At 45.0% G+C, this 21,251-nt stretch overlaps 1 protein-coding gene across 2 annotated transcripts in view; it reads right to left on the bottom strand.

Moving 5' to 3' along the window:
* The window catches only part of CREBBP (CREB binding lysine acetyltransferase), a 1,382,831-nt gene that overhangs the window by 1,098,902 nt on the left and 262,678 nt on the right, over positions 1–21,251 (bottom strand). For both annotated transcript variants that reach the window (XM_085628465.1, XM_085628466.1), the window contains exon 6: positions 13,969–14,211. In XM_085628465.1, coding sequence (XP_085484591.1) covers positions 13,969–14,211 — 243 coding nt within the window. The remainder of the gene's footprint in view (positions 1–13,968; positions 14,212–21,251) is intronic.

The raw sequence follows: 21,251 nt of genomic DNA, 5'->3' as shown, positions 1-21,251 counted from the left end.
CTAGATATCACACTGGGATATTTCCTAGAGAAAAGGTAATTAAAGCAGTTTTTAGTTATTTGCAGTTTTTCAAGTTCCATACATGGTATTCTGGGGTTATAACCAGGATTCCCCCAGGGTCAAGGAGGCACTCTTAAAACACACTCAGCTGCACTAGGGTGGCCGGGTGCAGAGTGCTGAGGCCCAATGTGGGATAGGAGACCTCCGGTTGGTGGCTGCTTACGAGCAGGCCACAAGATTGTGGGAGCACAGCTCCTGGTGTTAGACTCAGGGCAAAGGGGGATCGGAGTTAGCACCCAACACTCGCAGCGGCGAAGGAGCGGCTGGGTGAAGGGTGATGTATTGGCGTCAGTGGCCCTGTTGATTCAAAGGGGATTCTCCGGTTGCAACAAAGACTTCAGGCTCGGAGACGAAGATCTTCTGGAGGTGACCACCAGCTGGAGAGGTAAGTTGGGATTCCTGGGGATGTTGGGACACCCAATGCCGTGGGGCATTGGGTGCAGGGGTGTTTTTAGGCGTCGGGCTTTCTTACCAGTTCCGGTCGGGGTGGATCCTGCAAAAAGAGGCTACAGGCTTGGAGATTAGTGGCAGGTCAGAGATCACCAGATCTCAGGTCAGGATCACCAGGGAGACCTCCTCGTGGTATTGGGACACTCAAACTCGGGTCATAGGCGTCGGGTGCAGTGTCTTGCAGACTCGCGGATTTGGCCAGAGCAAGAGTCTATGGGTGAGCAAATCTGGTGCTCACGGTAGACAAAGTCTTTGGCTTGGAAGGCAGGGCAGGTCCTTCAGGTTCTTGAGGCTTCTGGCTGCAGGACACCCCGGGATTTCACTGGAGTATGTTCAGGGTGGGGACAGGCTGGTAGGGCTGGGCCAAGTCAGTGGAAATCCTCCTCTTAGTTTCCACACGGATCTTCGGTCCTTCTTCTTGGTCAGTTCTTGTCTGAGGAGGCAAGGTTCAGGGCTGTCCCTAAATACTAGATTTAGGGGCATTACAGGTAGGTAAAGGTTGGGACCAATGGGTCTCGTCTTTGGGCTGGGTAGACCCCCTATTATGTCACCCTCCAGTGGGAGGGGGGCATATGCCTCACTCTGGTTGGCTGGGTCCCCCCATCTGCAAGATGCTGGGGACTGACACTTGTGCTTCACCTCGCCTCCCCCCCCCTCCCCCCGAGGGGTGGGGTTGGCTAAGTTGAGCACACCTCCCCTCCTCACTTGGTTTTCCCGCTGATTCTCCCGCCCAAACTGGGGGTCAGAACGGGTGGGGGCCAGTTGCTGCAGGCAGCAAAGGCCTGAGGGTAGCTCACAAAGACGGCAAGCCTTTGAAGCTTCCCCTTCGTGGTCCCTGCCCATCCTGGGGGAGGAGGCTTGGCACCTCGTCCCAGGATGTGCATTATTTCAGACCACAAGAGCAGCAGGCTCTCGACCCAGGGGTCCAGAAACATGTCTGGAGGTGGCAGCTGGCGAGCAGCCACTCAGTCTGGACACTAGTGCAGGGATGTCGAATTTCTGTAGCCCGACACCCAGGACACCAGGACATTTTTTGGGGTCAATGGCAACAAGTTTTAATGAGTATTTTGTTCATGGGACAAGTAGGCCCAACCCAACACAAACTCTTTGGCTGCCAGTTTACAGGAACACATTATGGATTAGGGAAGAGCATTGTCTGCAGTTAAGGTAATATTTGTGTCCATGTATTAATGCTGTTCAAACTAGTATTTATGGTTCATTAATGCAAAGCCTTTATTATTATGGTGAGCGCTCCAAGTAAATGTTGTAAGCTCGAACTGCACTACTGACAGTTGTTCCAGTGTAAAAATGTGTACACACGTTTTCAAAGTTTAGCAATGTGAGGCTATGTATAATGCTCCCAGAATGCTCTCTGATTAGATGCAAATATTTGCAGAAGCTTGAAAGCAAGCTTCAGGAGTCTTTGCTTTGAGAATGAAACGTTCACAAAAAAATGCAAGTAGGAAAAAAAACATTTGGCTAAACTACTGTAAAATTTTACGTACCATTTCTATGCAAAATCATTTAGTAAAATAATAATAATACTGATATTTGTAAAGCGCAAACAGCTACCTCACGAGGTGGTGTCCCGGCGCTATAGACCGCTGGGGAACCCGTCCTGGCTATCCCTGTGAGATGGTCCCTTTCTGGGTATCTCCAAGGTGAAACCAGGCATCCCCAGCGTCTGTGGGGGGCCGTTGTAGAGATGAGGCAAGCTTAATGCATAGAGTTGCCGAGTGTGTTCCTGGTTAGAGTAGGTACCGAGGCGAGAATTATCGGGTCCGTTTTGACCCTGGTCCACAACCCTGCCGCGTCAGGAATTGAACCCTGGTCCCTGGCCAATTCTCTGCTTACGGGTCTGCCGCCTCCAACCAGTGAGCCACACCTCTGTTGATGTATGCTAGCATTTCTCAAAGATATTCATAATGGATAATCAGTGTAACCAGTTTCAATAAGATTGTGGGAAACAAAAATAAACAAGCATCGGCAAAGCCAGCAGGTCTGAAATTGATGGTCAGCGTTTTTTGTTTTTACAATATGTGACTTGTGCATGGTGTTTGTAAAACCATATTGGTGTGGGAGCTGCCGGGCCCTGGCACTGATCGAAACTACTGTGTGCGCCGATATGCTCCTTGTGAAAGAGCAGAATGCTGTCACTCACAGTGAAGCCAGCCGATAGGGAGAGAGACAGAATTTTGATAAACACAAAAAGTCATGGTTAACACCCGACCTAATTGGCGGCCCAATTATTAAAGGAAGTCTCAAAAGTGCACCCATGGTATATGTCCTTGCATCAAGTGTAGATATACAAACTTTCACAAAAATATATAGAAGTCAGTCAAGTAATAGCACCCCTAGAAAATATTTGTGAAAGCATTTTAATATGAGCAAATTTGCACGTGTAGATTTTCTCATGCGAAAATCTGAGTTTGCGCATGTTAACTTTCCCTCCAACCACTTTTATCAAACCCTGGAAGAAGTTTCACATCCGCCATTGTCAGGAGTAAAGTTCAAAACTCTCTCAGTACGGGAAAAGATTAGAGAAGAGTTTGTAAAAATCCTTAAAGCATGCAAGTTAGTAGATTTGCACAAACTTAAAAGGGCATTCCAACCCTGGAACTATTGCTTACCACTACCTTCAGTCAGTATGTAGATCTGCGGAAACATGGCAACATAAGGGAAGGGTTAGTATTCAAATCCTACTATGGTATGAGCCTGGCATAATCGGAGAGGCTATATCAGAGCTCTTATCTAATGAGATTGCTGCCATAATCTGTCGCCGCATTACATGGCACAAAAGGGACAAGTGGGTTTAGTTATAGCACAAGTAGATTTTTAAAGCAACCTGCCCTATGGACAAGTAGATATTTTATTAAACTCCACACCCCTGTAGTGTTAGGTCGTTTTTCAGCGAGCATCTCTAAGATGCCCTCTGAGTGCATTTTTCAATAAATCCCACACTGGCATCAGTGTGGGTGTAATGTTCTCAGAAGTTTGATACCAAACTTCCCAGTTTTTAGTAACGCCATTAGGATGCTGTGGCGTTCGTAATGAAACTCCCAGGACCATATACTCTTCATGACATTACTGCACTTGCAATGTCTAATAATTGGCTAAGACAGTGTAAGGGTACAGGGCTCATGCACCAGTACCCTCACCAGTGGTATAGTGCACCCAGATAGAGGGGTGGCTGACCTATGCCAGGGCAGTAGGCATGGCACACAGGGATGTGTGCCATGTCGACCATTCACTTTGTTCTGCTCCAAAAGAGTGAGTGTGAGAGTGAGTGAGTGTGAGAGTGAGTGAGGGTGTGGGTGTGTAAAGGTACAGGGCCTCTCCGGGTGGCACAATAACTCCTGCAGCCCTTAGAGTCCTTTTTTGCCCACAGTGCCCTTTTTACCTGTGGTACCTTTTACAAGGGACTGACCTGTAGCCAAAGAGGGACAACTGGGTTTTGTTTTTAATGCATTTTAGGGAAAGAACATACGCCCTGCGTAACTGTTTGGCAGGAACCCAGGGCACACTCAGTCAAAGTACATCAGCAGTTTAGCAAAAAGTGGGGGGCAACCATGCAAAAAGAGGGAGCTTTCTTACAACTATGGCTTTACAGCATAGGCACTACACAGTACTGAAAAGAGCAGTTTTTTGTAGAAACATTCTGCACAGCTTGAAAGCTGCAAATGTCAGAAGGAAGATGTTAATTACCCTGTAGGCATCTGTTCTTGGTATGAAGTGGTGTAGATTCACTTGTTTTGTATAAGTGTGTAATTTAGTGTTGGGTTTGAATGATTACAAGTTGTTTTTGTTCCAAGAGGTGCAATTCCTCCTCTTGGTAATACTGTGCATGGTCATCGACACCATCTTAAGATTGTTTTGCTGAGGGTAGATAAGAACGCAATAGTGATAAGTATAGCAAAGTGGTGGTTATGCAATAATATGATGCAAGTATATGAAGTATGTGAACTCATACCTACAAAGGGTTCTTTCGTGGAGATGGGATGGTGCATGTGAATCTACAGCACTACATGCCAAGAACAGATGCTTACAGGGTAGGTAACAATCCGTTTGAGGCATGTGTGCTGTTGATACACATGCTCTGCATAGACTGTAAAGAAGTCCCTCTCCCTAGGCAGTGGTTATCCCCTGGGGGTTGCAGTTGTTTGAAAGAATCCTTAAGACTGTTTGGCCAACATTGGCTTGCTGGCATGCAAAGACGTCCACACAGTAATGTTTTGTGAATGTGTGTCGAGTGGACCATGTAGCTGCTTTGCAAATGTCAGCAGTGGGAATATTCCCTAAACAAAGCAACAGAAGCTCCTATTGTGCTAGTGGAATGAGCTTTAGAAAAAACAGGTAAAAGAATTAGCTTTTGTATAACAGGTCTGGATGCATTTATTGATCCATCTTGAAATTCTTTATTTTGAAATGGCCTTTCCCTTACGAGGTGGTGTTATGTCAATAAATAATTGCTATGCCTTTCTGAAGGTTTTATTTTAGTCCATATAATATATAGGAAAGTAGGATCATCTTCTATGGTTACCCCCACTTTTTGCCTGGTGCTAAGCTGTATTTGACTTGTCTGACTGGGATCCTGCTAATCAGGACCCCAGTCTATCTGCTATCTCCCTAAATTTTGTTGTTCAGTACATGGGTACATCCCAGATTGGATACTGTGGGTACCCTTATAAGTCACTAGCATATGGCATTAAGGTACCCAGGGCATAGGTACACCGGAGGTCTCCCATGGGCTGACGCATGTATTATGCCACCCATGAGAGACCATTCAAAATGGAACTAAAGGCCTGCCATTGCAGCCTGTGGAAGTTGGTGCTAGCACCACTTACTAAAGATATAGGTTTCCTATTTCTAGGGTCACTGCACTTAAAACCTATAAGTCACCCCTCTAGCAGGTCTTTGCCATCCTGAAGGCAGGGTGCTTCGTTCTAAGTGAGAGGGTACCTCTGTATGAGCAGGAAACCCCTACAGCTTATGGAGTCTATTCTCCCGGGTTTTCAGGGAAGCAGTCATATACTATATAGAGGGGCACAGACTACTAACGGTATGACCATCTCGAAAACAGGTGCAACTAATCCGATCATCTTTGGTATCAAAAATGTTGGAATCATACCCCCATACCGTAAACGGTGCGGGAGGTATGATTCCAAGCACTGGAAGAGTCCTCCGTTAGGATATCACTGTTCCCGGTACCAGCCTTCTTGACCCAGACAGTACAAAATGTTTGCTGCCAACCAGAGACACGATTCTTCCCTCCTGCTGCTGAGCCAAGCTCTAGCAGGGGAAGGCAGAATAGGGATCCTGTCACAGGGAGGTGTGACCACCTCCCAGTCAGAATTTAGTGTATTGGGATGGGGTGTGTATGCTTGCCAGCGCCACTCAGTCTGCATGAGGGGCACATTTGGTGACCCTGTGCATAGTCCAGTTCAAACCAGTCCTGGGAGCCGTCTGCTCCCATTCTGGCGCGAAACTGGATAAAGGACATGGGAGTAACCTCCCCCCTGTCCAGTCCCGCCCCTGGGAGGGTCCCTTAAATCTTCCCAGCCCTTTGCTCAGAGTACTTAAGGGCTTACCTGCGTGTAGGCCCCTAGATTAGTCTTGGATTAAGATTCAAACACCACTGCTCTTCTACCGTCTGGGCACTCTGGACTTCGCTTGACTTCGTTTGGGCCTGACTTCATCTCCCTTTCAGTCTGTTGTATGGTCTGTGCCTGTGCATCATACAGGAACCTTCCAAGGCCGTGAAGCATCAAAAACACTTGAAGAAATCTCCCTTGGAGTCACTCCCCTGCATTCGCAGGCACTGCAACCAAGTCTACCAGTCTGCTGATCCTGAGCTCTTCCGGACTCCAAAGGCTCTGCAACACAGGTGGTGGTTTTCCACAGCTCATGAGGCACGCCCTGCACCCTCATCAAGTTTGAGACCAGTATCCCTCTTGGGGATTGCAATAACCAAACCCCTGTGCACAGCGTCAACATGCAGTTGCAAATGCTTGTTGACTTCTTTCCGAGAAGATCAGCGGGCTCCAAGCAGCCCCAACCTCGAGCACCTCCAGGGACAAGAATCTTCAGCCACACCGCATTGTGTGCATCGTGGCCTGCATCTTTTGGTGAGCTTCTTAAGGTCCTCTCGCGAATCCAGTATCTCCGGCGTGTGGGTCCACTTGAGGGTCACCCTTGTTTCTTTTGGGCTCCCCTGATTGCTCGCGGCCTGCCCTGACTCCCCTGCTCTTGGTGAGTTCCCTAGACCTTGCTGGTCCGGACGTTGCTCCTCCTTCGAATCCTGCGTCGGTTGCATTTGCCAAGGCTTGTTGGTGCTCCCGCCGGACCCCGACTTTTCAGCGCTCAATATCCTTCGTGGGACAGCTCGTGTACGGCTCCTGGTCCTTCTCAGCATCGCCTGGTCCTCACAGCTGCAGAGTCAAGGTCATCGTCATCCATCCTGCAACACTCCAAGTCTCCTGGTCACTCCAGAGTGACAGACTCTGTCCCCTCTGCTTGCAGGTACTTCTCATCTAGAATCCACCTTTTGATTCCACTGGACACTTTCCCCTTCTCCAACAGCAGAACTTTTCTAAAGTACTTCATTCGGTTTGACAGCAGTTTCCGACACCACTTCACACGTATGCACCCAGCTTCCTTGGTGTAGGTAACGTGGGTACTAGGGTATCCACGGGTGGGGTGGCTCTCCAACCTTCTATCTCCATGAGGTTTCTTCAGGATGCACTGGGAAGGGTCCATAATCTTTAAAAATCCAACTGCAATGTACATGTAGAGATGTACAGAGCACGCAGTCGTTTTCCGACACTGCCCACACTCTATCTACTCACCTTGGGTGGTTCCTTGGGGTCCCAGCACTTCTACGTCCTCTAGACCTGGTCTTGACCAGAGTTGTGGTTCTTATACCACTTTCTTAGTATATGGTTTGGTCCCCCCTTGGGGCCACTGTGTATTTCGTGCTATTTTTGTGTCTTTTTCTTTGCTAAAGTATTGTGTGCATTATTCATATCTCCGGGTCGGAGATAGTTCTATGCGTTAGAGTACTGTATAATAAATACATATTTTTATAAATACTTGGTGTGGTTCTTTTTCACTTAATCTATACTATAAGATTGCATTTTGATAAACAAAGCTGCTTTACACTCCTTCTGGACTAAGCCTGGAGGCTTCTCTCCACAGTTACCACTTAGAGAGCTTTCTAAGGTTGTCTAAGACCTCTTAAATCACCATAAGGGTTGTCGAGACTGGTACAAGGTGTCCACTTACATAAGTGTACATCATATACCAGGCCAGCTTCTCACATAATACATTAGGGCACTTTTAACACCTAATGTGTATAATGCTCTCTCAGTAACATAATTTGGTTGCAGGAAAAATACAGGTTATTCAATGGATTGATTACTATAAATATTGGAAACAATTTTTGAGAAGGAACTTAGGTTTTGTTTCAAAGACTACTTTGTCTCTATGTAGCGGGAAGAAAGGTTCCTTAAGTGTTAATGACTGAATTTCACAACCCTTCTAAGAGAAGTGATATCAATTAAAAAGGCATGTTTCCATGATAAGTACAGAAATTGACAAGAGGTTCAAAGGGAGGGCCCATGAGTAGTGTTAATAAAATGTTTAAGTTCCATGCTGGTGTAGGAAAATGCCTGGGAGGAATTGTTCTTTTGAGTCCCTCCATAAAAGCTTCAATGACTGAAGTGCTGTCCATTCTGCAAATAGGCTGCAATATCCTCTAGGTGTAAGCGTATAGATGTATATGTGAACCCTGATGTATGTAAAAGCAATCAGCAATGAGTTTCTGCGCCCTTGTATTAAGAAAGTTTATGTTCTGTTGTTGACCATAAACAACAAATCTTTTCCATTTGGCAACATAACATTGCCTAGTGGTAGGTTTAAAGATTTCCTTAAGAATATCCATACATTCTTGTCGCAAAGTTTAGATATCCAAATTGTAAGACCTCAGGAGCCAAATTGCAAGGTTCATTTCTTTGGGATTGGGATGTCTTAGTGTCCCTTTGTTTAGTGTGAGAAGTTCTGCTTAAGGTGAAGCTTCTCATGTGGAACTAGGGATAGTTCAAAGATTGTCAAGAACCAGGGCTGGCGAGCCCATGTTGGTTCAATGAAAGATGTGTTTGCAGTAGTTTCCTGACCACTAATGGAAGAAGTGGGAGAGGTGGAAAAGCGTAGACAAATATCCGTGACCAAATGATCCATAGTGCATTGCCCTTAAACTGTTAGTGTGGATACCTGCTTGCAAAGTGTTGGCATTTTGCATTTTCTTTGGTTGCAAACCGATCTATTTGTGGAAACCCCCATATTTTGAAGCATAGTAGTACTTTATGGTGGAGTTACCATTTGTGGCCTTGTAGTTATGTCCTGCTTAGAAAGTTGCACAACTTGGTTGCTTGTCCCTGGGACATCATCTTCTAGGAGATTAATGTTGTGGATGGAGTATTACTATGCTCCATATTTTCTGTGCTAACCAAGATTCTGTTGGATTTGGGTATGCCAATGCTAAATGTGTGTTGCCCATGGCTCCTAGAGACAGCTGTATGGTATGTGCTGTAGAATTGACTTTTGAAGAGTGATGGTCAACCCTATTTGATGTAAAATGTTAGAGTTTGTTGAATATTGTGGCTGCAGACGCAGACTGCTTGCTTTTATTAACCAGTCATCTAGATATGTTAAAACAGGCATGTTCCGTCTTCGAACATGAGCTGCTGCTACTGCTAGACATTTTGTGAATACCCTGGGTGTGATGGCAATCCCAAATGGAAGAACTTTGAATTGATACAGGTTGCCCTGGAATTGAAACCAGAGGTCCTTTCTGCGTGCAGGACGAATGGGTATGTGAAAATAGCCATCCTATAGATCCAGGGTGGTCAGGAAAACTCTTTTGTAGCAATGGAAGCATTTCCTGAAGAGTGACCATATGGAAGTGCTGTGATATAATGCAATGGTTAAGCGGTCTAAGATAAAGAATGGGGCGTAAATACCCATCATTTTTGGGGATAAATGGTATAGCGAGTATACCCCTGTTCCTTGAAATTGTTTTTGAACTGGTTGTATTGCTCCTTCGTGTAAAAGAGCTGCTATTTCCTAGAATTTGATGTTGCATTAATAGAGTATGTGTGTGGGTTGGATATTTGGAGAAGCTATAACTAGTTCCAGACAGTAGCCATGTTGGATAATATCCAACACCCATCGATGTGTTCTGATTGAGTTCCAGATAGGTAGAACGTTTTGAAGACGACGCCTGACAGGTGTTAAGTGGTTTGGGGAATGGTGAGGAAGTAATTGTTTATAGTTATTGTTTGAGGTACGGGAATTCTCCCACCCCCCCCCCCCCCCCACCCCCCTCCCTCTTCCTTTAAAATCGATTCCTCTATAGGAACCTCTACAGAATGTTTTTGGACTAGAGGTTTGTCCCTGATTTTTGCATACTGCCCTAGTGTCAGAGGAGGTGGATCCTGCATCTTGCCTATAGGTAGGCCAATGAAAGGACCCATGGTATGTGGTTCTTTGCAAAGCCCCATTCATTTTGCGACCTCTGTGTCCTTTTTCATCTTTTCTAGGGCTGCGTCTACCTGAGGTCCGATAAGGTGTTCTTTTGTCAAACGGTAGGTGTAAGATTGCCTGCTGTACCTCGGACTTGAATCCTGAGACACGAAGCCATGCGTGTCTACGCAATAGAATGCTAGTATTTGTCTCCCTAGCAGTGATATCAGCTGCATCTAAAGCACGCTTTATGTAGTTGTTGGTTATAACTTTACCTTAATTTACAATTTTCTGCCCTCTTTTTTTGTGTTCCTCTAGGAGGTATGGGAGGAGCCCCTCCATTTCATCCCAATGAGCCCTGTCGTATCTAGTTATTAGAGCATGGCTATTAGCTATGTGCCAATGATTAGATGCTTAAGCAGTTAACCATTTTCCAGAAGCATCTACTAATTTAGATTCCTTGTCCGGATGTGGAGGCTCTCCTGAAGTTTGGGAGTTGTCCTTTTTCTTTGCATTAGAGACGAATAGGGTGTCAGGGGTTAACTGATCTCTAATACGTATAGGATCTGATGGTGCAGCCTTATATTTTTTGTCAATACACGGTATTCTAACTCCCGCCTTGATAGGGTCCATAAAAATGTCCTCTGTGTGGCAAACCAAGCATTTTAGGAGGGGAAGGTATTGTACCCCCCCACCCCTTTTGAGGGTTAGGGTTTCAATAAATGAGTCCTCTTCTATTGTATCTTTAAGCAAGGGAACTTGATGGTAAGCTGCTATTCTTGCTATGAGATCTTGATACGAAAAAGCATCATCAGGTGGTGATGCCGTGTGGGAAAGAGATCAGGGTCTGTATCCCCTTGAGGATCGGCATCATAATTATCCCAGGCATCCCCTGGGTGCATGTCTTGTGGTATATACTCATCATCTATTACAGGTGAGTGAGGAGATATGTCACCTGACTCAGATGGTGTTGGTGAGTGAGGTCGTAGAGTGGATGGTTGTGTTGGAGTCGGAACGTGCAAAGGGTTTGTTGCAACATCTCTTTTTCTTTGGAAGTTATAGAGGAGCATCTAAAGCCTCCTGGAAATTTAAATGTTTCTTTTAAGACTGGGTTTTTGCAGGCTGAAGAACGATTTCTTAGTTCCAGGTTGAAATCTGGAGCATTTTTTGCTTTATGTCGAGTCTTCCCCGCATGACATCAAGGATCGGCTCCAGTGGAATCTTCAATCCAAAAGCAAAGCAATTCCGTGGAGGGAGTTACGACTTAGGCAGAGCTACTGTCTGATCCGAAATAACCTGTTTTTGTTTCGATGTAGATACAGAAGATCAAGGCGGCGTAGGCTCAGATGTGGAAGAGGTGGAGGGCCCCTGATGTAGGAGGACTTCAGAGCCAAGGGCGGAGCTTCCGATTCAATCTTTCTGTGCACGCCATGGCTTTTTTGCAGTGGCAGACCGTGAGCAGTTTTATTGGTTTAGACCAATTTGGCTTTGGATCAGGGGTAGTAGTACTCACTGGCCAATGCTTTTGTGCCGGATCAGATTGAAACTTCAAAACAGAATTGTAAATAGAAAGTCATATCCTCTTGTGCCAGTGAAGCTTCCTCGTCTTCGTGTTGCCGACCAAAGATGTCTGGAACATCGTCCGCTTGCCTGCTCTGTATTTCTTACCATCGAGAACGTCGACCTCGAAGGGTCTTTTTCGATCGAAAAGATTTGCAGGCCTCACAGGTATCCTTTCGATGATCAGGCGAGAGGCATAGGTAGCAAACAGAGTGTTGGTCGCTATGAGGGTACTTAAAATGGCACTCCGGACAAATGTAGAACAGAGGTAGTTTCATCAGTAGTTCATTCTCTGAAGAACGCTGAAATGGAGAAAGGGAGCATGCCCGGGCGTGGCACGTAGGCCGCGAGAGCGATCCGAAGGTCCGCTACGCAGTAGGGTGAGCCCTCAGACCCAATGAACTACGCTATCGAGACAACACTGTTGAGTGGAGATCTATACAAGAAACAATAGATTGTTCGAAGGAGTCTCTAAGCAGAGCACGAGAGAACATCTGAAGAAGCCAGCCGGGAAAAAACTAATCTAAAGATAGCGTCAATAACCATGCGCAGGATTACCAAGAGGAGGCACACAAGCTTGTGACTCGAAGAAAACATCTTGGAACAAAAACAACTTGTAATCATCCGAGTCCAACACTAGTTGGTGGGTGGACTTATGCAAAACATGTGTATAGACAGCACACATGCTTCGAACAGTAGTTCATTTACCACACCATTCAGTAGCTGAATTACACTTTACATTGTTCTCTTGAAAATAGTGGTTTTGCAGGTAGCCCGCAAATCTAAAAGTACTCCAAATTTGCTAAACCTCCAGGATGTTGCATAATACTGCAGTAATAAAACATACTAAATGAGAAATAGTGTGCAATATGTACACACACATATACACACTTACTTTTACATAAAGCTGAAAATGGTCAGTTAGATTTAGCTGAGCTACATAATTTACTCAAGCAACCAGAGTAAACAAAAAAGAAAATTGGAGTATGGCACATTTCTCTCTACAGGTTATCTGAATTTATGCAACTGTCCTTTCTACCTAATCCACAGATTCATGCCAATAATTTCATCAGTAAATATTTATTGGCAAGCAAACATTAAAATCAAACCAAATAAAATGTTGCACTTTTGCTCTAAGCCAGATCAAAATTAATGCTTGGAATACAAAGATTTCAATAACTTTAGGAGCTTGATCTTTTTTGTTCCAAGGACACACTCAAGTGACTCCATCCAACCTCAGGGTTAAAGAATGATAAGAATTCATGGGGCTTGACGAGCGGCATCTACACTTAAACCTTGATGGCTTAATTGGGAGTATGATTCAAACCAACAAGACAGAAAAACACTTATGAGAAACATTTAAGCGAAAGTCCGATTGAAATCTGGTATCCCAATTTCTGAATCAAAGAACTAAAGCGGTACATCAGGGGGTAACAAGAGGTGCCTTTATGGGTAGCATGCATCATTCCTGGTGATAGGCAGCATGAAGACTACAGAGCACCTTGATGAAAGTTCAAGTACACCAATTTTTTTTTAGAATTTTTTTTACAGCTGGTGGGAGAATTAAAATGGTAGTCTTGCACCATGAGCAATCTTTGTTAATGTTGATTGGTAAAAGTACTTAGAAACATCCATCAGAAGAAAATATTGAGGACCACTAAGGGTTCTGTTTTCCTTTATCTAACAACACATTTAAACAGTAAAACCATGCTTTCCACCGGAGGAAACAGTGTGATAGCTAATCTACTGATTTACCCAAAAGCATTCACTAGTTTACCTACTCAGGAACGTGTTCTAAAAACCATACCCAACTTTCCCATTAAACCATATGCTAACACCGTACTGTGTTCCTTTAAGCAAGAATTCAATGTCAGGCAAAGATCCACAAGACCACACAACTCTATAGAAGAATCTAGGATGCTAAGAATTGTTGACAGGAGTCATTTGTTTTGGGGCACTGTTTTGCCCTGTGCAAATAGAAAACACATTTACATAAACTGCAATGGAGCAGCGCCACTTGCAGTTAATGTCTGAAGAAAGAAGCATTTGTTGGCAGATACACAAGTAGTTGCTAGCTAATTGAATATAAACTTATTTGGTCAGAACTAACATTAAATGACAGAAAACTGATAATTTATAAAATAAATATTAGTTCTTAAGTCTCAAAATTGAATCGACCTCACATGTACTGAAACTTGTAACCCATAGATTACATACAAATCTACAGAGAATGCGCTTAATTGTTTGCCAATGCACCAGGGACAGCAATAATAAACTTAGGATCTGACAGTTTGGAATGATACTTGCTTACCAATACACAGATCTGTGTTATATCCATGCATTAACAGAAATAGTTCACCATGCGACCAACCTACTTACCTAGTGCATTCATAGTCCTCATTTGCTGGTGAACCGTAGGTGGTGTTGCTTGCTGGCTCGAAATCTGTGGCGGCAATTGTGTTTGTGGTTGGTTACAGTAAGGCAGCCCCAATGCATCATAAGCTCGCTTCATGGACCCAGCGTCTATTGGATTAGGACTATTCAATGACGGTGCATTTTGTTGCCCAGCAATAGCTGGGCCAATTGGATTTGGAATTCCACTATTAGGAGAACCTAAGATAGCTGAACAAAGGTGAAACGTTCACGTATCAAAACAAGAAGAATTATGCCAGAAATATTCACAGAATTTGAGATGCATTAACAATGAATATGTAAATGTGACAGCTATGGATTGTAACAACATAAGTATAATGACAGCACAGAAACCAAGGAAAGACTCTAAAGGCTAGCATTATAACTTTGCTTTCATATAGGGCTTCATTTTGCATTTCTGCCAGTTTTAAGCACTGTAAATATGTACAAGTATTACCAAATTTAATGGTAAGGTATTGTATTTGGTTTAACATTTTTATAGTACCTAACTACACCTATGCGGGGCTCTGAAAAGGTTGAAACACTAGCATGCTACAATGTGTAAGGTGAATGGATTAAAAAGTAACTGTTTTAATTCTGTGTGTCGGTGTTTCCTTGTCATAGGTGATGACCACCGAGCTGCAGTTATCTTGTTTTGGAATGCACCTTAGTGAGATGGGTGAATTAGTGTAAAAGATAGGTGTGCAGTTTTTGATACTCTGGCAGCTATGCAGGACCTTTTATGGTATTTCTTATCTTCATAGTCTGCTATGTTTGTTATCACACAGGGTTCATTAATTCCGAGACTGCTGTTCATGTTTATAGTCCTGAACACGCATAGATTGGAGGGAAAGAAGGCCAGGAGATCTGCTGGTGCAGACTTTGTTATAATCAGCCCTTAGATGGATTTCAATGTGAGAAGTCAAGAAGCAGTTATAGTAGACTTTGCAGTGGTAGACTAAATTAAAATAATCCGGTGACCAGTATTATGTGGCAGATCTCAGTTATTCCATGCCTGGTCAAATGGTGATAGGTAATTTTCTACAGGTGTCTGGGACAGTACTGTGTGTGTTGCAGGGATTCTGCTCATGCACAGAACTATGCGTAGGAAACAGGACCTCGATGTACTGTGGTGTACCAAAAACCCACCTCAGTGCCCAGAACCCCAATCCGACTAGCATCAGTGTCTCATTCGTTTTTCGTGCTACAGCGAAGCTTCCAATGATTAGACAACCCAGAACAAGCGACTTAGTAAACTCTCATGAATAGCGGGAATCAAGAACACACTTTCGTTTTTACTCTCATACAAGTCCACAACATGAGTAATCAGAGACATAATATAGTTTAAAATGTTTATTTTAACTACGTGCTCTAAGATGCAGTACTTTCCCCAATACTAGTAAAAAGATGCATAAAAATAATACAATCAGCATGGTTACAAGTCCATAAAACACAAAAGGAGAAATCATATAATGATAGTGGAACAAGGACTATAGCGCCATTTACCACCCTCCCCAGGCTAGGAGCTAGTTTTATAATAATTGAAGATCTCTAGGTTTAAACAGGGGACCCCATACCTCCAAGATCAGGTGAAGTGAATCACATCCCAGGACAAGCACAGCTCTCTGTAGCCGGAAAGGTTTTCTCCAAGTGCTCCCTACATGCATGCAATGCAATATTAGAAGCACCCAAGTTCCAGTTATTTGCAGCTGCGTTCGTGTTATGTCTAAGTGAGTGGGACTGATCAGCATGAATTAACAGCATACATTGTTATTCGACCTTGAACACACTGTGCAGACTGAGGTCGCGGTGTAAGCCTGTACTTGTGAAAAATAGACCGTTCCCATGTGAAGAAAAGCAAGCAGTTTTATTTAGGAGACCAGAAGCATGAAGTGTCGTGTGCAAAAGCGGCAAGATGGTGTTTTAAGCATATAGTTCACTCATACTAACATAGCAATTTCTGCAGGCAATATCGTATCCTCACTACATGTGATTGACATGACTAGTAGCGGTTCTGTCCTACATGAGGACTAAGTATGAATTTACATCACTATATAATATCCAGGCTAGACCCAATCAGCCCTCTGTGACTTAACTGAATACAGAAAGTGGCTAGATTGTTGAACTTGAGCAGTGTGTATTGGTTGAACTGTTGCACATCTGTGGACTATAGATGGTGTTTAAAGCTTCAATTCTTGTTCTCAGGACCATGGGATGTTGCTGTTGTCTTTGAAACAACCATGTTTCCTTAATTTTTTTTTAGCGGCAAGTACTCCTGGATGGTACGAATCAAGGCTATAGTAAGTTCTGGAATTTCTTGGCTTGCATTGAGAAAGCAGCACCTCCTATGGATTTCTTATAGTAAGGCAGTATGGCAATGCGTGGTGCAGTGTCCTCTTTTCCTTGTATGGCTCCACCTATCATTGAGGTATCGGGCAATCAATCTCAAAACATTTTGACATCTTCTGAAATGAAGGCTTTGTAATAGTGGGTGGCGATAGACCATGCTAAATACTGCTAATAAGTCCAGGGGTAATAGGGTAGACAGTTCTTGTCAAATGTGAGCTTTAAGTAATCCCATATGGATACAAGGGCTGTGTCTGTACCTGGTCTGAATCCAGAGTGTTGCTCTGACAAGTCGATTTCAACAGTAAGCTTTAATGGCGCATTATAAACCAAACTTTCAAATATTTCACCTAACGGGCAATCAGATATTGGTCTGCCCCTTGCTGGGTTGATGTTTTTTATGATGAGTAACCTAATGAAGGTGATTTTAAACACATGGAGGGAAATCACCTAGGGCCAAGGACTTGCTGATTAAGTTTCTAGCTATCTAGCATGTGCAGATTGTGTTGAGGTTTTCATTAAAAAATGTTTTACGGTGCAAGGTCTGAAGGGCATTCTGATGGACAGATTGTGAAATTAAAGTTGTGAAATTCTTTTTCGGTTTGGGGGGTTGAAAATATTAAGAGGCAGATGATTGAGTGCACTGGGCCACAAATGATCTGTTGGGGGTTGAAGGCATCGAAACTGGATGTGAAGGCTGTGGCTGTAGTTGGTTTCTTTTGTCAAACCAGTTATTGAGGCCTCCTAGAATATATAGTGGTTCAGAAGAATTTTGATCACAGTATTAAGTAACACCTCTTCAAAGTTTGTATTGATAGCTGGTGGACAACATTTCAAGAGGAAAGGGAAGGCAAGAGTTTGAGTGTGGTGACATCTTATCAGCAAGTATTTGCAGCTGCTCACACAGATTACTGCCAGCCCTCTAAATTTGCTAACAATTTTTGTTGAAGTTGTTATATTCAAATGGGATGGATTTGTGGCATGTGACTGCAAACAATTTTGGTGAGCCACATTACTGAAATGAGGGTAAGATATGGTGTGATTTTTAAGAGCAGGCCACATATGTTGAAGCAGCTTTTGTTCATGAAGGTTCTGCTGAAGAGCATGTATTTTATTTGACTCTATCCTCTTGACATGATTATGTGCTTAGAGGAGGTGCTGCTTACTACAGGAGGAAATTAAAACTAAATAAACTTATGGAGCACAAACCATTGCCCTAAGGCGTCAAGGTGCTGATAGCCATTAGTCTTAGGAAGGAGGAGTGGGAAAAGATATGAGGCCTGACATCTGTTAGACAGTAAAAATGCAAGGTTTTTAGGGCCTTATGAAATGGAATATCAGCTTGAAGACTTGAGATGGAATAAGGAAGAGAATTCCAAAGCTTGGATGCCACAACCAAAAAGGCTCTTCCTCTCCATCTAGATTTTCGATACTTCAGAACAGCTAAAAGATTTCTGCCTGAGGATAGCAGCTGTCTGGTGGGAGCATAACGCTGGAACATGTTTAAGTCGTCCAGGCCTGATGTTCTCGAGAGCCTTGTGAAAGATACAAACAGCCTTAAAATTGATCCATTTGTTCACAGGCAACTAAGTTAAGCTTCTGAATCCCTGCTTAGACTGTAGATTTGGGGAACAAGAGTAAGTCAAGCTGCCGCATTCTGCACCAGCTGCAGTTTAGCTAGTATAGTCTTATTGATGTCCCGGTACAGAGCAATGCAGTAATCCAACCTAGTCATACTAAGTGCCAGGGCCAATTGTTTATACGCTGGAAAGTAACATTTTCATGATATTCTTAATAATCCAAAAACAGGTCAAAAACATCCAGCTGACCTGCAGGTCGAAAGATAAGCTTTGTCGAATAATACTCCAAGGTTCTTAGAGGAGTCAGTTGGAGTGGGTAAAGCCCCTAGCCTATCTGGCCACCACAAGTAGGTACATATAAATGATTGACTGCCAAAGATCAAGACCTCGGTCTTGTCTCCATTAGGTCTTAGGGAGTTTTTTTCCCCATCTATGTGGCCACAGCCTGCATTCAGTTTTTGACATTGGTAGCAATTGCCTCAGTGTCCTTAGTGATAGACACAATAATGTATGTCATAAGCATAGGACAAAGCTTGGGGCCCAAAGGACCTTTTAAGATTTGCCAGGGGGAGGCATACAAGTTGAATAATGTAGGACTCAAGGGGAAGCCCTGAGAAACCTCACTTGGCAGTGCTATGGACTCCGAGCAAAACTGATCCACCATAACCGTCTGAGAGCTATCACTCAGAAAAGATGCCAAGAGCTTCAGCGGCCCATCTGTGACCCCCAGTTCATGCAGCCGATCAATGAGCAATGTCAGGGAGATGGTGTCAAAGACTGCAGATAAATTCAAAAGGATCAAAGCCACAGCCTGCTCTTCATCCACCATTAAATGAATAAAGCGGACTGCTGATACAAATACGGTCTCTGTCCCAAAGTTACTCCTGAATCCAAACAGATATCCAGCAGTCGATTTTGTTCCAAATAGGTCATCAGCTGGGAATCCAGGTGTTTCTCTGGAATTTTGGCAGATACAGGCAGCAAGGAAATAAGCTGATAGTTTGTTTTAAGTCTGAAGGGTCCATATCAGGCCTTTTAAGAGGAGGCTTGACAACAGCCTTTTTCCAAAGTTGAGGGAAACAACCATTCAAAGTTACAGTGAGATAGGGAACAATGATGTTAGCTCCCAGTTGCAAGACAGTGGGTGAACAGGGTTCAAGTGGGGAACCTGATTTAATGCTGAGGAGATAGCACTTGGTCAGTTCTTGTGTAAGAGGAGTAAAGCAAGATAGGAGGGCAGTAGGGCTCTATCTAGTCGTCGTAGTCTTTAATAGCCTTGACTCAACCTGAATATCAAATTGAGAGGGAATAGCAAAATCGGAGTGGAGGCAGTCAAGTTCTTTATAGATACTGAGAATTTTGGTGTAAAAGAAATTGGCCATCCGATCACAAAAATCCTGAGAACTCTGTGCTAGACGGCAGTGAAGGAGCAGATAGAAGATTGATCAACTTGGAGGGATCTCTAGATAATTTAGCTGATTCGAGCTTACTGGTGCAACAAAGATTACTCTTCATTAATGGCCTCTTTATATTCTGCTAGAATTGCCTTATATCCTCCTCTTGATGTGTAGCATTTCTGCCAGGCCCGCTGTTTATGACAACAAGCCTGTTTCAACAATAAGTCTCTCTGAGAACCAGGGCAAGGTAGGCGTCTTTCTTTGTGTATAGGTTTCCTTCAGCGGGGCCACAATATTAATAGATGAAGTAAGCCACAAAGAAAGATCTGCGGCCGCCAATTTGGTGTCCTTGGAATCTGTACACTTACAAATGTTCAAAGCCTAGGACTGGGATTCTTTACAGAGCCTTTTCCAGTTTCTTCTGGAGAGTCTATTACTTCCACCAATGACTGTCTCCTGTGTCATAGACCGGGAGACGGAAAAGGGAACAGCATAGTGATCAGACCAGGTGAGGGGGAAGAGAATTAGAGACCAAGACGAACAAAAAATGCCATCCAGAATATGGCTTGCTTCATGGGTGGCTGACATTACTAATTAAGAAAGCCCGCAACAAGTCACATTTTTAAAAGCCAGAGTCCTTCAGCTGCTGCCCCCACACAACAACCTTCTACCTCTGCTTAAAATGTCCTGAACCACCGGCCCTACAGATTACAGACCAATGATATGACAAACTCCTATCTCTGACCACCTAACCTTGTGAAGGATTTGGGGGGTTGTTTTTGGTGTTTGCTGTATTTATGTTCAATTACCTCAGTATCACTGCCGGTCCCCAGATTGTAGGCAATACATTGTGTATACACACTTTTGTGATTACTGTATGCTGCCAGCCCTTCGGGTTATAGGCATTTAGCTGTGTTAAAACCTTTCTGCGGGGGGGGGGGGGGGGTGGCCTGAGGCGTCAAGATGGTGGTCGCACTCGGAGTGCTCCTGACCCTCCGTTATCCGCCTTGAATCCGGTCCATATCGGCAACCATCCGTGTGTCCTACCTGCATCTGGGGATTCCCTGACACGGAGGCAACGGTGACCTGCGGCGGCCTGCTCATCCTGCATTGGCGCCCATTGTGTGCTGGAGCGGGCCGGAGCCCTGTAAGCGGTGGCGGTCGGGACGCCGCTGACACCCTGACCTTGGTGGCGGTACCGGCATTTGGGGAGCAGAAGTGACCCTGAGGAGCTCCGGGGGTCCGACCGCCTGCGGAGCTGGTGGTGGCGTCGGCAGGCTGCATATCTGGCATCCCTGGTGATCGGCCAGCGTCTCGGCTGGCGTGAGGAGAGGTGCAGGGCGCCTGCAGATCCCGATCGCGGGTTGGCCCTAGACTGCAGGCAGCAGCTACGATCTCCGGTGGTGAGTGGGGCTGGGGTCGGCAGTCGGCTCGGGCAGCGTGGCGCTCCTCCTACCCCCCCCCCCCCCGATCCGGCGCAGTGCTCTCTCTTCGTCCTCCTCTGCTGCGCGTCTCTGTACAGTTCTCCAGCTGGGGCTGAAGGCATTCTCGACCCCCGGGGTGCGGTGGGGATCGGCTGTCAGCCCGGGCAGCAGCGCGTGCATTGGACGCGTGCCCCCCTCCCCTCTGGGCCTGGAACTGCAGGCCTAGCACCAATAACTCGCTGCGAGGTGGCGGCCTCTGGACCTGGCGGGCCCTGGCGATTCCCGACGCTCCCGTTGGATGAGGAGCGGGGGTGCACACGTCGCGGCTCGCTGTGGCGGGGAGGCTGGCCCTGAAAGCTGACTGCACCAGCGATCATCCTCCTGACACTACGGGCGGCCCTATCCTCTGGTGGGTAGGGGTGGGGACCGGCTGTCTGGTCGGGCAGCGGCGCGTGTGATATCATGTGCCCCCCCCCACTGCCGGGTCAGAAGCAGTGTGGCAT

Source organism: Triturus cristatus, chromosome 10 (genome assembly GCF_964204655.1).
Source record: "Triturus cristatus chromosome 10, aTriCri1.1, whole genome shotgun sequence".
NCBI classification, from domain to species: domain Eukaryota; kingdom Metazoa; phylum Chordata; class Amphibia; order Caudata; family Salamandridae; genus Triturus; species Triturus cristatus.
This window is presented reverse-complemented; position numbering and strand designations above follow the sequence as displayed.